The 17,478-nt window shown below is 55.0% G+C and overlaps 1 protein-coding gene across 4 annotated transcripts in view; it reads left to right on the top strand.

Moving 5' to 3' along the window:
• LOC116954547 (diacylglycerol kinase delta-like) overlaps nt 1-17,478 on the top strand; it is a 118,830-nt gene that overhangs the window by 22,493 nt on the left and 78,859 nt on the right. For 2 of the 4 annotated variants that reach the window (XM_076052392.1, XM_076052390.1), the window contains exon 2: nt 2,911-3,207. In XM_076052392.1, coding sequence (XP_075908507.1) covers nt 3,073-3,207 — 135 coding nt within the window. In that variant the 5' untranslated portion in view covers nt 2,911-3,072. Of the gene's footprint in view, nt 1-1,882; nt 3,208-16,893; nt 17,422-17,478 lie in introns of those variants that run through there. The other 2 variants (XM_032975139.2, XM_076052394.1) reach the window with 2 other exon arrangements.

A 17,478-nucleotide genomic window follows, 5' to 3' on the forward strand; every position in this document is an offset into this window, starting at 1 on the left:
ACCAGGCGAGGTAGTTAACATCTCCTGGCCACCGTGATGATGAGAGAGAGACACGCAAACTCCTAATATACAGCAGCAGCAGGCATCGTCAGGGTCGGGATTGAACCCACGACCTCCTGTATACCAGGCGAGGTAGTTAACATCTCCTGGCCACCGTGATGATGAGAGAGAGAGACACGCAAACTCCAAATATACAGCAGCAGCAGCAGGCATCGTAAGGGTCGGGATTTAACCCCCGACCTCCTGTAGACCAGGCGAGGTAGATAACATCTCCTGGCCACCGTGATGATGAGAGACACGCACACTCCAAATATACAGCAGCAGCAGGCATCGTCAGGGTCGGGATTGAACCCACGACCTCCTGTATACCAGGCGAGGTAGTTAACATCTCCTGGCCACCGTGACGCCCCTGACGCTTCCGAGATCGGACAAAGTCGAGCGGATTCCGCCTGATTTGGTCAAATATCTCCATGAAGGTACGAGAATAAAAAAGAAAATTCAATGAATAATATTCCGTTCCTTCATCCCCGTCATCGTTATCAGCCGTGGTCAATCCACAGCTGGATAGGCCTCTTCAAACTGCCGCCACCTTAGCCGAGTCCCTGGTGGCGCCCCTGATGCGGCGATTAAAGCAGAGGACGACTGATGGCGAGACAAAGGCGGTCGCCCGTCCTGGAATGTTCGGCCACACCACCCCCGCCGCAGCAGGGCCATTTCCAGCCTTCACGCGTGCTCGCTGACAGCACTCTGCTGGTGGCTACACGGGGGATCTTTATCCGTGTGGGTGCGTGGGTGTACACGTGGCTGTGAGCGTGCCGGTCATCTCAGTCTCCCACGTGCCCCGTGACCTCCTTGCCCGCGAGCCTTCGACACTCCACGTGGCCTTGAGGTGCACCTCACCTGGCAAAAGCGCCGTGGTGGGTGATGTTGTGCGTTTGCTCGATGTGGTGGGTGTGTTCGGCACTGGGGAGACAAAGGCGGCCCGGCGTGGTGCTGGCCGTCCACCACCCTCGTGTGGTGAGGGGTAGAGACAGGAGGAAGGGAGAGATGGAGGGGGAGTCGGGAGTTGATGGACAAAGGAAGCGAAGGAGGCAGGAAGGGAGGAATGGAGGGGGGCAGGAAGGGAAGCAAGAGGGGAGGAAGAGAGAGGAGGGAGGGAGGGGAGGCGCTGGCGAGGGGTTAGGAAAGGCCACAGGCGGGAGGACGGGGGAGGCGGCGAGGCGGAGCTCTGCTCGCCTCGCTCTGTAGCAGCAGCAGCAGAGCACTCTGTAGCAGCAGCAAAGCACTCTGTAGCAGCAGCAGAGCACTCAGTAGCAGCAGCAGCACTTTGTAGTAGCAGCAGCAGAGCACTCTGTAGCAGCAGCAGCAGCAGAGCACTCTGTAGTAGCAGCAGCAGAGCACTCTGTAGCAGCAGCAGAGCACTCTGTAGCAGCAGCAGAGCACTCTGTAGCAGCAGCAGAGCACTCTGTAGCAGCAGCAGAGCACAGCAGCAGCAGAGCACTCTGTAGCAGCAGAGCACTCTGTAGCAGCAGCAGAGCACTCTGTATCAGCAGCAGCAGAGCACTCTGTAGTAGCAGCAGAGCACTCAGTAGCAGCAGCAGAGCACTCAGTAGCAGCAGCAGCACTCTGTAGTAGCAGCAGCAGAGCACTCTGTAGCAGCAGCAGCAGAGCACTCTGTAGCAGCAGCAACAGAGCACTCTGTAGCAGCAGCAGAGCACTCTGTAGCAGCAGCAGAGCACTCTGTAGCAGCAGCAACAGCAGCAACAGAGCACTCTGTAGCAGCAGCAGAGCACTCTGTAGCAGCAGCAGAGCACTCTGTAGCAGCAGCAGCAGAGCACTCTGTAGCAGCAGAGCACTCTGTAGCAGCAGAGCACTCTGTAGCAGCAGCAGAGCACTCTGTAGCAGCAGCAGAGCACTCTGTAGCAGCAGCAGAGCACTCTGTAGCAGCAGCAGAGCACTCTGTAGCAGCAGCAGAGCACTCTGTAGCAGCAGCAGAGCACTCTGTAGCAGCAGAGCACTCTGTAGCAGCAGAGCACTCTGTAGCAGCAGCAGAGCACTCGGTAGCAGCAGCAGAGCACTCTGTAGCAGCAGCAGCGGTGGCGGCAGTGGCATCGCGCCCCTGAGCACCGCTCGGCGCCTCCTCCACCCAGGCCGAGCCCCTCTGCCCCCACCTTCCCCCAGTGTCTGGCGAGGAGTGGCGGGCGCCGGTGGCGGCGGTGGTGGTGGTGGGAGACCCTGGGGATATTTCACGGTGCGCCCATTAGACCCGCGCGCCCAGTGAGTGGGTCTCTGGCTCCCCCGTGAGGTCTCTGGCTCCCTTTGGGGTCTCTGGCTCCCCCGTGGGGTCTCCGGCTCCCGCGTGAGGTCTCCGGCTCCCCCGTGGGGTCTCCGGCTCCCCCGTGGGGTCTCCGGCTCCCCCGTGGGGTCTCTGGCTCCCCCGTGAGGTCTCCGGCTCCCCCGTGGGGTCTCCGGCTCCCCCGTGGGGTCTCTGGCTCCCCCGTGGAGTCTCCGGCTCCCCCGTGGGGTCTCCGGCTCCCCCGTGGGGTCTCCGGCTCCCCCGTGGGGTCTCTGGCTCCCCCGTGGGGCCTCTGGCTCCCCCGTGAGGTCTCTGGCTCCCTGTGGGGTCTCTGGCTCCCCCGTGAGGTCTCTGGCTCCCCCGTGAGGTCTCTGGCTCCCTGTGGGGTCTCTGGCTCCCCCGTGGGGTCTCTGGCTCCCCCGTGGGGTCTCTGGCTCCCTGTGGGGTCTCTGGCTCCCCGTGAGGTCTCTGGCTCCCCCGTGAGGTCTCTGGCTCCCCGTGAGGTCTCTGGCTCCCCCGTGAGGTCTCTGGCTCCCCGCGCCATGGCCGCCCGGCCGCTGCGGCTCGAATCGAGGCGAGCCGAGTGTGGACCTTGCTCCCCCTTCTCTGCGCAGGAGGGGAGATTCTCCTCGCCCGCTCTCGACTTCTCCCTGAGCTACCAGCACCACCAACAGCAGCTTCACCACCACCACCACCAGCATCATGAGCAGCATCGTCAGCAGCAGCAGCAGCAGCGTCAGCCCTATCCTCATCATCAGCTGCACGCCGCTGCTCCTATGGAGAGCGGCCTCATCGCTGACGACTCTTCTGAGAGCGAGACGGAGAGTTCGTCCCATCACGACCACGAGCACCACCATCACCAGCCGAAGCTCATCCGCAAGGTGTCCACCTCGGGCCAGATCCGCAGCAAGGTACCGACTGTGAATAACCGTGACACTCGCACGCAGCACTTAGACACTCGCACGCAGCACATAGACACTCACACGCAGCACTTAGACACTCGCACGCAGCACTTAGACACTCGCACGCAGCACTTAGACACTCGCACGCAGCATTTAGACACTCGCACGCAGCACTTAGACACTCGCACGCAGCACTTAGACATTCACACGCAGCACTTAGACACTCACACGCAGCACTTAGACACTCACACGCAGCACTTATACACTCACACGCAGCACTTAGACACTCGCACGCAGCACTTAGACACTCGCACGCAGCACTTAGACACTCGCACGCAGCACTTAGACACTCACACGCAGCACTTAGACACTCACACGCAGCACTTAGACACTCGCACGCAGCACTTAGACACTCACACGCAGCACTTAGACACTCACACGCAGCACTTAGACACTCACACGCAGCATTTAGACACCCACACGCAGCATTTAGACACTCACACGCAGCACTTAGACACTCACACGCAGCACTTAGACACTCACACGCAGCACTTAGACACTCGCACGCAGCACTTAGACACTCGCACGCAGCACTTAGACACTCGCAGGCAGCACTTAGACACCCACACGCAGCACTTAGACACTCACACGCAGCACTTAGACACTCGCACGCAGCACTTAGACACTCACACGCAGCACTTAGACACTCACACGTAGCACTTAGACACTCGCACGTAGCACTTAGACACTCACACGCAGCACTTAGACAATCACACGCAGCACTTAGACACTCACACGCAGCACTTAGACACCCACACGCAGCACTTAGACACCCGCACGCAGCACTTAGACACTCGCACGCAGCACTTAGACACTCACACGCAGCACTTAGATACTCACACGCAGCACTTAGACACTCGCACGCAGCACTTAGACACTCACACGCAGCATTTAGACACCCACACGCAGCATTTAGAGACTCACACGCAGCACTTAGACACTCACACGCAGCACTTAGACACTCACACGCAGCACTTAGACACTCGCACGCAGCACTTAGACACTCGCACGCAGCACTTAGACACTCGCAGGCAGCACTTAGACACCCACACGCAGCACTTAGACACTCACACGCAGCACTTAGACACTCGCACGCAGCACTTAGACACTCACACGCAGCACTTAGACACTCACACGTAGCACTTAGACACTCGCACGCAGCACTTAGACACTCACACGCAGCACTTAGACACTCACACGCAGCACTTAGACACTCACACGCAGCACTTAGACACCCACACGCAGCACTTAGACACCCACACGCAGCACTTAGACACTCGCACGCAGCACTTAGACACTCGCACGCAGCACTTAGACACTCGCACGCAGCACTTAGACACTCACACGCAGCACTTAGACACTCACACGCAGCACTTAGACACTCGCACGCAGCACTTAGACACTCACACGCAGCACTTAGACACCCACACGCAGCACTTAGACACTCGCACGCAGCACTTAGACACTCACACGCAGCATTTAGACACCCACACGCAGCATTTAGACACTCACACGCAGCACTTAGACACTCACACGCAGCACTTAGACACTCACACGCAGCACTTAGACACTCGCACGCAGCACTTAGACACCCACACGCAGCACTTAGACACTCACACGCAGCACTTAGACACTCACACGCAGCACTTAGACACTCACACGCAGCACTTAGACACCCACACGCAGCACTTAGACACTCGCACGCAGCACTTAGACACTCACACGCAGCACTTAGACAATCACACGCAGCACTTAGACACTCACACGCAGCACTTAGACACCCACACGCAGCACTTAGACACTCGCACGCAGCACTTAGACACTCACACGCAGCACTTAGATACTCACACGCAGCACTTAGACACTCGCACGCAGCACTTAGACACTCGCACGCAGCACTTAGACACTCACACGCAGCATTTAGACACCCACACGCAGCATTTAGAGACTCACACGCAGCACTTAGACACTCACACGCAGCACTTAGACACTCACACGCAGCACTTAGACACTCGCACGCAGCACTTAGACACTCGCACGCAGCACTTAGACACTCGCAGGCAGCACTTAGACACCCACACGCAGCACTTAGACACTCACACGCAGCACTTAGACACTCGCACGCAGCACTTAGACACTCACACGCAGCACTTAGACACTCACACGTAGCACTTAGACACTCGCACGCAGCACTTAGACACTCACACGCAGCACTTAGACACTCACACGCAGCACTTAGACACTCACACGCAGCACTTAGACACCCACACGCAGCACTTAGACACCCACACGCAGCACTTAGACACTCGCACGCAGCACTTAGACACTCGCACGCAGCACTTAGACACTCGCACGCAGCACTTAGACACTCACACGCAGCACTTAGACACTCACACGCAGCACTTAGACACTCGCACGCAGCACTTAGACACTCACACGCAGCACTTAGACACCCACACGCAGCACTTAGACACTCGCACGCAGCACTTAGACACTCACACGCAGCATTTAGACACCCACACGCAGCATTTAGACACTCACACGCAGCACTTAGACACTCACACGCAGCACTTAGACACTCACACGCAGCACTTAGACACTCGCACGCAGCACTTAGACACTCGCAGGCAGCACTTAGACACCCACACGCAGCACTTAGACACTCACACGCAGCACTTAGGGGCCGTCCATAAATGACGTCACGCACCTGGGGGGGGCGGGGTCAGACATTTGTGACGATGTGTGACGAGGGGGGGGGTTGAGAAATGTGACGTCACACCAACATGCGCAACCTTAAATATAAACAGCACGTTCTACTTAATTAAATAGAATTGTTATAACAACACTCATTTTGATTAATTTTCATGATTAACTGTTTGATTATTTAAATTTACTAAGGTCACCTTTATTTATTCCATAAAGGAGCATAAATTTAGTTATTCAACATTTTGATTTTAATCATTCTACCAGGGCTTGCATTCTGTGGAATGAAGATGTGATTATTATAATTGTACTCTCCATTTTGCTTAATTCTACTACAAAGTTTCAAGTATTTTTTATAGTCATAATTACTTTTTATAATAAAAAATCGTCCAAAATCGCGTGACGGTGCATCAACTTGCAGATATTGCGATTTGATTTGATTTGCGATTACAATTTTTTAAGTCAATCTTCAGTTCAATATTCACTGTGTCATAGATTTAAAACACGTGATGGACCATTACCACGTGATACCATCAACATATTAACCGCTCTAAGCAAGGATGAGAACTTAAAATATATTAATTGCTTCCAACATGTCATTTATTAAAATGTTTTAATTGAAATAGAACAATCAAACATAGAACAATTGTTAAGTTAAATACATAAAGTTATTATAATAATTAAAACGATTCCAATAAGAAAGTAATAGGACTTTTCAATTCGCAAAAAATCCCAGCCTTTGCGATTTGCTAATCGCATTGTTTCAAATATCGATTTGCAATCGATTAATCGTTCAGCCCTACTTCTTACCCCCTTCGAAGACGTGCTGGGCAGCGTGGAAGAGCAGGCCAAGTACTCCTCCGAGGTCCTTCCGCAGGCAGCGGGAGCGAGTAACGCGCTGCAGTGACTCCATCCAGCAGTGGATTAGTCGTGGCTGATGATTCGTTATTGACGGCCCCTTCTGTTGAATGGAGCCCATTACTGGACGAGGATCTAACTGACAATGCCGCGTCCTATGACCAAACTTCCTTTGACCAAACTTCCTTTGACCAAACTTCCTTTGACCAAACTTCCTTTGACCAAACTTCCTTTGACCATACTTCCTTTGACCAAACTTCCTTTGACCATACTTCCTTTGATCAAACTTCCTTTGACCATACTTCCTTTGACCAAACTTCCTTTGACCAAACTTCCTTTGACCAAACTTCCTTTGACCAAACTTCCTTTGACCAAACTTACTTAGACCATACTTCATTTGACCAAACTTCCTTTGACCAAACTTCCTTAGACCAAACTTCCTTTGACCAAACTTCCTTTGACCAAACTTCCTTTGACCAAACTTCCTTTGACCAAACTTCCTTTGACCAAACTTCCTTTGACCAAACTTCCTTTGACCAAACTTCCTTTGACCATACTTCCTTTGACCAAACTTCCTTTGACCAAACTTCCTTTGACCAAACTTCCTTTGACCATACTTACTTTGACCATACTTCCTTTGACCAAACCTACTTTGACCAAACTTCCTTTGACCAAACCTACTTTGACCAAACTTCCTTTGACCATACTTACTTTGACCAAACTTCCTTAGACCAAACTTCCTTTGACCAAACTTCCTTTGACCAAACTTCCTTTGACCAAACTTCCTTAGACCATACTTCCTTTGATCAAACTTCCTTTGACCATACTTCACCACGCTGGTCGGTGCGTGTTGGTGACAGGCCCGGGACCGGTCCAGCTCGCACTCACCACTCAATGCAAGCCGTGCTCTGGGCTGTTCATAGCGCAGTGCGCTAACCATTGCGCCACCGCTCCATACCCTACACACATTGCACACAATACACAGTACATACGCAGTACACACATCGCACACACACAGTACACACTTTACACACACTTTACACACACAGTACATGTGTTACACACAGATTACACACGCGGTACACACACGACACACAGTACACACAGTGCACACACAGCACACACAGTACACAGTGCACACACAGCACACACAGTACACACACAGTGCACACACAGTACACACACAGTACACGTGTTACACACAGATTACACACGCGGTAGACACACGACACACAGTACACACAGTGCACACACAGCACACACAGTGCACACACAGTCCACACATTACACACGCAGTACACGTGTTACACACACAGTACACACGCGGTACACACACGACACACAGTGCACACAGTACACACACAGTGCATACATTACACACACAGTACACAAACAGTACGCACACACAATGTGTCTGCATCTGAGTGAATTAACACCGCATAGTAAGGGCGCGTCTGTGGCTATACACACGTGAGCCGCTGGTGCGCGCGAACCCGCACGGAGCGAACCCGCACGGAGCGAACTCGCACGGAGCGTGTGAACCTTGCAGCGTGACATTGGTTGCTGTGTTCGATCCTTGATGTTTGTTTCATTTTCACCAATATATTACACAGCCATTTGAGACGTACATCTTAATTATTGGCAATGCAGTATGTATCATAGAGTAAGGCAATTGGCATATACAGTACATCACGTTTAAGTATTAACAATACGGTATATTATATAAGGCGCATTATCGACAACAACATATTACAAAAGGAAATATTATATACGTTGTATTGTACTGATGCACCCTTGCGTTTGCGACCATGGTGTGTATGTACGTTGAACTTCTTTCGCACCGTACGTAGCCAACCGCGCTAATCGGAGGTGTGGGGTAAGGACACCCACGACACACACACACACACGAGGCCAGCTCGTACGAGCCGTGGCAGTAGGAGATTCTGATACCCTGATGACGATGCACAAATCGAAAATAAATCAATAAAAACTCTCCAGTAGCAGTGTGGCGACTGCGGTCATCCAGAACAGCAACCGGAGCACAGCGTGGAGCACGCTGTGCTGATAGCGCGGTGAGCAGCAGAGGGCGGTACAGCGAGTGGGTCCGTGAGCCCCAGGTAACTCCACACACAAAGCTCAACATCACTCGTTACCAATTGAATTGTTGGCCGACCGCCGCAGTATGACAGGGCCCTCCTCAAATATTAGTCTTGAGAGTCACCGAGACTCGCCGGGAGGAATCCGATGTGCTATAAAGCTCTTTTCACGGGACCTTTAACACATCCGCTTTGAAGCAGACGGCGCTTGCGGTAGTCGTGTCTTTAGTGGCTGTTACACCGGCAGTATTAACCAGGGCGGCTGCTGCACTCGAACCGTCGGCCTCTACAACGGGCGGTGATCACTCTACCGCTGCGCCTCTCCACCACCTCATTTCCTCGGGACCCGGTGTGCGCGTCAACTAAGTGGATATTATATTCTTACTTCTTTCGGTAAAGTCACGTTGAAGGGAAACAATAAAATAATAAAATATATATAAAACAATAAAAATCCCCACGACGTTTCGACCGTTTGTGTTATGGTCGAAACGTCGTGAGAATTTTTATTGTTTTATATATATTTTATTGTTTCCCTTCAACGTGACTTTACCGAAAGAACTAAGAATATGAATTACTGCAGTCACGAAAGCTTTAAATCAAAATTTAAGTGGATATTATTACCATTTTCTCTGGATCCTGGGGGTGCCTCTGATTCTCATGAGCGTCTTATGATCCCGAGAACGCGCTAAGGCACGCGTACACACCAGCGGTAGTCACAGCACATTGGGTCAGGACGACCCAGAGGTCAGATTGACCCAGAATGTTACCAAGTCTTCATTAAAAAAAACTATTTTTAAAACTATTTCTTATTTTACGAGGTGAGGCCCACTGAGCTGCGTAGCTTTTTTTCAGAAGCGACCTGGCCACAAATGATAGCTCAGCGAAGTGGCTTGTCATCCTGCGGAAATTTATAGCAGCCAAATACTCTGATCTATACACTCTACAACGGACGCTGCTATTATCGTGAAATCTTGTGACGGACGAAGTATCCCAGGATCGCCCTGAAGGCCTAGGCCTGGCGTGTCACGCAATCTGTGGTACCTTGAGGTCAAATGTCGTTTGTGGCTTACTGCATTCTAATTGTTCGACTGGCATCTTAACCACAACGCCATCGCGCCGCCACCGTGGCTCGGTATCTGCTCGCTCTCGCAGAGAGAGGACGACTCCAGAGACGCCGGGAGGAGGTGGAACCACAGACGAGCGGCATGCGCAGCAGCAGCCAGGCGGTGAGCGCCGGCGCTGCCAACAATTGCCCAAGCTCTGCGGTCCTCCATTCGTGAAGATGTTTTCAGCCAATTAACGAGCGTTTAAACGCGTCGGAGGGAACCGGAGAAACCCCACGCGTGCGAGGGGGCAACACTATATCCCGTGAAGAAGGGACGGATGTCAGCCCACACTTTGCTGTACTGCATTCCGCTGCCAAGCCAGAGCACGGCCGCTCTTCGACGCCCACGGGAAGGGACTTTCGCGACATATTGCAATCTTTGTGTGACCCGCCAACCCTCGCTGCCTCCACGGTGCTCGATTACAGGCCACTTGCGTAGCCACCGCCATCCATTGCCGTGAGACAGAGGAACGTCTCTTGCAGCGAGCAGCGCACCACCCTGTGCAGCGGAGCGGCCACAGCCGACAGACGGCGATGCCGCGTGACGATCCCAACGCGTCGTGACACTTCAATGCGCAACTCTTCCCCTTCCGCTCTGTTATTGCGAGCCGCCAGGCACGCGCAGCAAAGGTCAACGTTGACACATTTTTCATTTCAGGGGAAGGACGGGGCAATTTATTTGTACGCGTGGTGCTATGTACAGGTTGGCCCAAAATTCAGGACACATCGAGTTGTCACATTTACATTAACCCTGGCATTAAACATTTTAATCGTTTATTCTTTAAGTTAATATTGTATCTGTTAACACTTTCATATCAATTTGTCTTCTTCTTCTTCTTCCTGTGGGCTCAGTGCTCTGACACAGCTTTGGTTCCTTTGGGGGGCTACCCAGCCACCCCAGGCCACTGTCTCTCAAGCTTGGGCACTCGCATGCCAACTCGAGTCTGCACAGATGCCATCATCATCATTATTATTTTCAAAGGGCAGCTGCCCGCACGTTGCAACGATCCAACAAACACATAAGGAGGTGGCATTTGACGATGCAGCTTCATACGTAAACTCGGATGAACAAGACTTAGGTGGAGGCCACCGTTGCAGTCGTAGAGTGAGTTCTTGTGCGGAGGAACGTCTCTTGCAGCGAGCAGCGCACCACCCTGCGTCACGGAGCGGCCCCGGCCGCCGCCGACGACGCCGCGGCGTGACGATCCTAACGCGCCCTGACGCTCCTCGCGCGCGACGCCGAGCTCGGGTGAAGGAGGCGTGGGGCGGTCAGCGCCGTGCCCGCGCCTGGCTTGGCCCGCCGAGGTTTCGGCCGAAGCGAGCGCGTCCGCTCGGATTTGTTGCGCCGCGCTTCACGGCGCGGGGCGGCTCGTTGGGTTGACCCCGGACGACCCCCGGGGCGAGGCGACTCGTCCACATCGCTCGTGTCGGGGCGCGTGGCCGCCGAGGGCCAATCGCCGGCCTCTCCTTTCGGACGGAGCAGTCCGGAACACCGTTCCGGGAAATGATTTTGGCCACGCCACATCCAACTCGCCTCTATTTGTCTTCGTGGATTGTATAAACCTGTTCGTTGGCTTAATGAAATATGGGGTAAATGATAGCGATGTAGAATTACTACGGACAGCTGTGCCTTGTATTCTAGCGGTGGGGCCTTATGCCAATAATCCATATTCCCTGACCCTGCCAGCTGAGCAGTGATTCGGAAAATTCGAGTGACAAATTAAGCGGAGGCGCTGCAACGCAGCAGGGCAGCACCACTGATAGCCCCATAGGGAAGAAGTAACAACGCTTCTTCAATCGAGCGACGTTCTAAGAAAAGCCAATGCGTTGGTATTCGCGGTTGTGCTGTGTGGCTGTCCCGTGGTGCCACGGAGGTCGTGGGTTCGATCCCGACTCTGACGCCCGCTGTTTATTTGGTGTTTGCATCTTCTCCCCGTGAATTTTTCTCCGGGTCCTCTGGTTTTTCCCTCCACATTTAAAATCAGCACCACACGTTTAGAGTATTGGGCTCCTGCTGTACATTTTACGCAATAAGACACTTCGTTGAGCTACCATTTGTGGCCAGGTAACTTTTGAAAAATAGCTACATAGCTCAGTGGCCCAATCTGGTAAGCTATAAAGTGTACAGTTTTTCAGGTTGTGCCGTGTGCTGTTCGGCACTGAATGAATTTAGTTTCTGCGGAAGCACGTGGAGCGGAACGTCGCACGTTGTGCCGAAACTACTCGTGCGGTACGACGAGAATGTACCCATTGGAAGATTATCGGAACTTGGGAGGGAGTTCCAAAGCCAGCAAATAAGAACCAACGCCGTTCGTGAATCGAGCTGGGTTATAGGAACTCGATCAGGGGACAATTAAGGATATTCACAGTGCCATTTTGAAGATATGTTACATGCAACAGCATGCGTAATGCCAATTAAGTGATTTGCAGGTCATTATTCTGCAGTTGGGTGTTTTGGCCAACAGCAGTGGCATTGTGTGGCCCAATTTGGAGGAAATCAGTGGACTCGGAATAACCCGCGGCGCAGAGCAGGGGCAGGGAACGACGTTCAGACTCCACAGAGACAGCGCGCCCGAGTCGGGAGTCGAACCCGGGAAACGCGAGTGTGGGGAGGGGGGGTGGAGAGGGGGGCGGTGGAGATGGGGGGTCAGCCGTGTGACGTCACGGCGTTCAGGGGGTCGCGGACCCTTCTCCTGCTCCCGGCGCTCCGTCAACCTCGCGGTTAAATCATCCCGCGACCGTGATGCCACCTCCTCCACCACCTCCTCCACCTCCTCCTCCACCTCCTCTACCTCCTCCACCTCCTCCACCTCCTCCACCTCCACCGCCTCCACCTCCACCACCTCCTCCACCACCTCCTCCACCACCTCCACCTCCTCCACCACCTCCTCCTCCACCTCCTCCACCTCCTCCACCGCCTCCTCCTCCACCTCCTCCACCTCCACCGCCTCCACCACCTCCTCCACCTCCACCTCCTCCACCGCCTCCACCCCCTTCCTCCTCCCTCCCGAGCACCGCCAGGCGCTAAAGATAGCGTGCGCGTGAGAACGGCGTGCGGGGAAGCGTCGCGTTCGCGTCTCGAGAAACGCGCGCGCGTGGAGGATGGCGGCGAGGGGGAGTCGCAGGCTCGAGGTTTAAAACGGGACGGCTTTGGCTGCTTGTCCGAACAAATATTTAGACGGGGAGGGGGGGCGGTGGGAGCGGGGGGGGGTAGCGCAGCCTTTGGAACGCCTTTGTTGTTGTTGTTGTTGTTTGTTGTTGTTTGTGCGCTCGAGCAGCCTCTGAGAATCGGGGATGGCTTTATTTATAAGCAGCGACATTCCTACAGGAACTGTTTAAGGACCCCCCCACCCCTGCCCTACCCACGCCCCCCCCCCTAACATCATCCAATTTAGAATCTGTATGTATGCCTGAGGAATCCGATGAGCTATGAAGCTCTTTTCCACAGATGCCCAGCCAGCGGTAGGAGCCCCATTTTCCCTCCCGCAAGTTGCGACGTGTTTACTTTTTAGCCACGGGGCTGCGCTTGGCGATGCGCGCCTGTTTATTCCTTCAGCGAAAGTCGATGGGCCGCTTTGTGATGCTAATGCTCGACTTGTTACCCCATCAATTAGAGAGTCTGTTATTATTATTATTATTCAGCCGTCGAGGAAGCCTCTGCACAGAGTGCTCTTCCACCGGTGAGAATAATCATGATGATGTGTGCTTGACTTGTTACACATTCAGGAGGCTGAAGCCCCCGGCTTTTGGAGGTTCCTGCTACTATGCGATGCTTTGGCCGACGCCGTCAATGATGCGATTTGGCGTCGCGTGGGATGGGCAAATCCCCCTCCACGCGCGACGATGATTCTCGACTCCCAACCACCCGCTGGTGAGGAGGGGTGGTCGCACGCTCGCCGGTGCAGAGATGCGAAACCCTTCTCTCGTCGCCAATGCACGCGACCCACCAACGATGTCGCTCCGTGCTACGCGGAGTCATCGTTCGGGCGAATTGCCTCTCACGGTCGCTCGAAGAACCGCGGAAAAGCTGGGAAGCAGCCGCCAGCAATTGCCCAAGATCTGCAGTTCTCGAAATATACGAAGTTGTTCTGTCAGAAGAAACAATGAGCGTTTATGCTGGTGGGTGGAAAACGGAGCCCCCGGGCAAAAAGCTCATGCGCGCTAGGGGACAGCACTCTAACCGTCTGCAGAAGGAACAGATGGAGATTGGTGTGCGCTCTGATGCACCGCCTTCTCCAGACGAGCCAGAGTACGGGCACCTCGACGCCCACGGAATGGGAGCTTCGTGACATCTCTGTGCGGTCCACCAACCCTGGCTGCCTCCGTGGTGCTGGATTCGGGGCCACGTGCGCTGGAGCATCGATGTTTCACACCTCCGATCGGCACGGATGGCTACGTACGGTGCAGAAGAAGTTCAACATACATAGAGTACAGCAATCGTTACTGTCGCGCAGGCGGGGGGGGGGGGGCTGTATATAGCATTGAGAACTGTAATTGATAACAATCTGCAGCCTTTTGTAAATCCACGGCTGGACTAAGTCCTCCCTCAGTTTAATACAAAGGCGTTCTCGACCAATATCATCCATAATCGAGGTTTTTATTTTTGGGTGAGATCGCGTAAATATAAATGTGTCGTTAAACCCGCCACCACCCGACACAGCTAATTCGTAAGGTTTGTCACGTAAACAAAACCTGCCAATTCGTTACTCGTTCAGCACTAACAGGTCGTGTGTTAGAGAGTAAACCCACTACAACATTCACAATTCGTTATCAGTACAACACTAACAGGTCGTGTGTTGGAGAGTAAACGCACTACAACATTCACAATTCGTTATCAGTACAACACTAACAGGTCGTGTGTTAGAGAGTAAACTCACTACAACATTCACAATTCGTTATCAGCACAGCACTAACAGGTCGTGTGTTGGAGAGTAAACTCACTACAACATTCACAATTCTAGCACCTATGCTATGTTGGGTCACGGAGGGGGATGTTTGACCATACTTCACCACGCTGGTCATGGGGGGGGGGGGGGAGGGATGGTGAAGGGAGTCCAGGAACGAGATCAGATCATCACGAGCCACTGATGATCGCCATGGCCCGGGAGTCGAACTCAGGTTGCCAGGTTCACCGCACAGTGCGCTAACCACTGCGCCACCGCTCCATGCAGCCAAGAGACCACGATCGCGCGCCGTATTCGTGTCCCTGTTGAATCACCAAGATTGTCGACTCTTTTCTTTACCACTGCGTCTTTGTGTCTTAGCTTGTTTGCCCTTCCCCCTGCACTACCGATTAGCGCGGTTCGCTCCGTACGGTGCGAAAGAAGTTCAACGCACCGTACGTACAGGCGACGTGGCGAGGGGGCAGGAGGCACGGACGCGTTCAGCGAAGCGACTTTCGATGCCGGCAAACGGCTGCTTCGTCATAACACGGAATCATCGGGCGCATTCACCACCTCGACGTGAATGTTTCGGTGTTACTCTACACTGACATCAGTCACATGAAGGACGAGAGAAATGTCTCGCCGAAAGCCTGGACAGACTCTGGGGGCAAGTGCTGTTAGCGAGTGGCCAGCACGACGCCCGGTCGCCTTTGTCTCCCACGTGGCAATGTTTACACGTGCCACCGGGTAACTTATTTACGGCTGAGTCGACGTAGGGGAGAGCTCGGAAACCGGTTCATATAATCGTCACTGGTGTTGGCCATCGAACTCAGGGGGGGGGGGGGGTGGTTGGTCGTCTTGTTGGCAGCGCAGCGCGCTGACACTGCCGCTGCCCGACGAGACGTGAGAGGGCATCCACCGGCGTGTGGGCGAGACGGGTCCGTGGCCGTGAGAGAGACGAAGGGGGCGTATAAGGGTCAAATGGTTTTTGTTTGAACATTCAGGGCAGCGCGCGTGCGAGAGGACACGTGGTTGACGACGGGGAGGCACGGGCCGAATCAAGATCGCGCAATTTCACAACCTCAAAGACAAAGATGGCCCACCCCGTGTAGCCTCAAGAGGCTGTCGGGGCGAGTGTTGTTAGCGAGCACCGATAGTGCCGCCTCTGTCTCCCGAGTGGCGCGGTTAACACGCATCGCGTCCGCTACTGGGCAGGCCGAGGGACCGGTTCAGATGATTATCGCCGCTGGTGTTTTGGCAGCCGCGAGCGGCGAATCGAACTCTGCTCGCCGGGTTCGTGGAGCCGCGCGCCAACCGCTCCGCCGCCGCTCCCCTGCAACCCTCAAAAACACAAAGACAACGACCCCCCCCCCCCCGTGTAGCTTTGACAGGCTCCTGGGGGTCAGTGCCGCTACGCTAATAGCGAGTAGCAGCAGCGCCTATGAATGCTACCGGCACTGTGGCACAACACGGGGGGGGGGGGGTGGTGGGGGGGGGTGACCAGCACCACGCTACGAGCTCACGGCTGCGCCCACGGCGTGGTCAGTGGTCGGGGCTGGGCCGGACACTTCGCGACCCGGACTCAGCCACGAGACGCGCGTGGCCACGCGTCCCGGTGGGCAGTGAGGACCTTCCGTCGTGATGACACGGACGGGGCTCACGGAGACAGGGGAGTGAAGGTCGACAGAGGATGGGGGTGATGGGGGTGGGGGGGTGATGGTGATGGGGGTGGGTGGGGGTCGGGTGATGGGGGTGGGTGGGGGTAGGGTGATGGGGGTGCGGTGGGGGTAGGGTGATGGGGGTGAAGGTGATGGGGGTGAAGGTGATGGGGGTGGGTGGGCCCCGGGGCGGGGGGTGGGTAACGAAATAGACAAACACCACCACCACCCTCCCTCCACCACCACCACCCCCCCTCCACCACCCCCCCTCCACCACCACCCCCACCACCACCCCCCTCCACCACCACCCCCACCACCACCACCCCACCTCCACCGGAGGGATCCGGGAAACCGCGTTGCTATTTCGAGCTCTCACCTCCGTGCCAAAAATAGCCACGGCGTTTTGCGGAGGCAGGGGAGGAGGTTCGCTTGAGGGACGAATTGGGGCGGACGAGAGTGGTGCCGCTGCTGCTGCCGCTGAGTTAGAGGGGGGGGGGGGGTAGGGAAGGGATGCTGAGAGCTGGGGAGGAGGAGGAGGTGGTGCTGGGGGTGATTCGGCAAGGGTCTCCCCCACCACCACCATCACCTCTGGGTGGGGTTTGCCGAGAGGACCTCTGTGGTGGTCGTGGCGGTGTCACAGCGCCGATCGAGTGGGGAGGCTGCGGGAAGTGTAACAGACGCGGCAGCAGCAGCTCCGAGATGATGGTGATGGTGGTGGTGGCGGCGGTGGTGGTGGCGGTGGCTGCCTGAGAGTGACGGGTTGGGAAGAGAGCCTTGGGGGGCGGCGGAGAGACGCGCGGTGTGGCTGCTGGAAGGGGGTTGTGGGAGCATCCCTCGAGTGACGCGGCATGGCTTGGAAGGTTGGTTCGGGGGGGCGCCCCCCCCCAGTCCCCCCACACACACAGACGGGGGGGGGG

This window comes from Petromyzon marinus, chromosome 55 (genome assembly GCF_048934315.1).
Source record: "Petromyzon marinus isolate PM22_M1 ecotype Great Lakes invasive population chromosome 55, UKy_Petmar_22M1.pri1.0, whole genome shotgun sequence".
Taxonomy (NCBI): domain Eukaryota; kingdom Metazoa; phylum Chordata; class Hyperoartia; order Petromyzontiformes; family Petromyzontidae; genus Petromyzon; species Petromyzon marinus.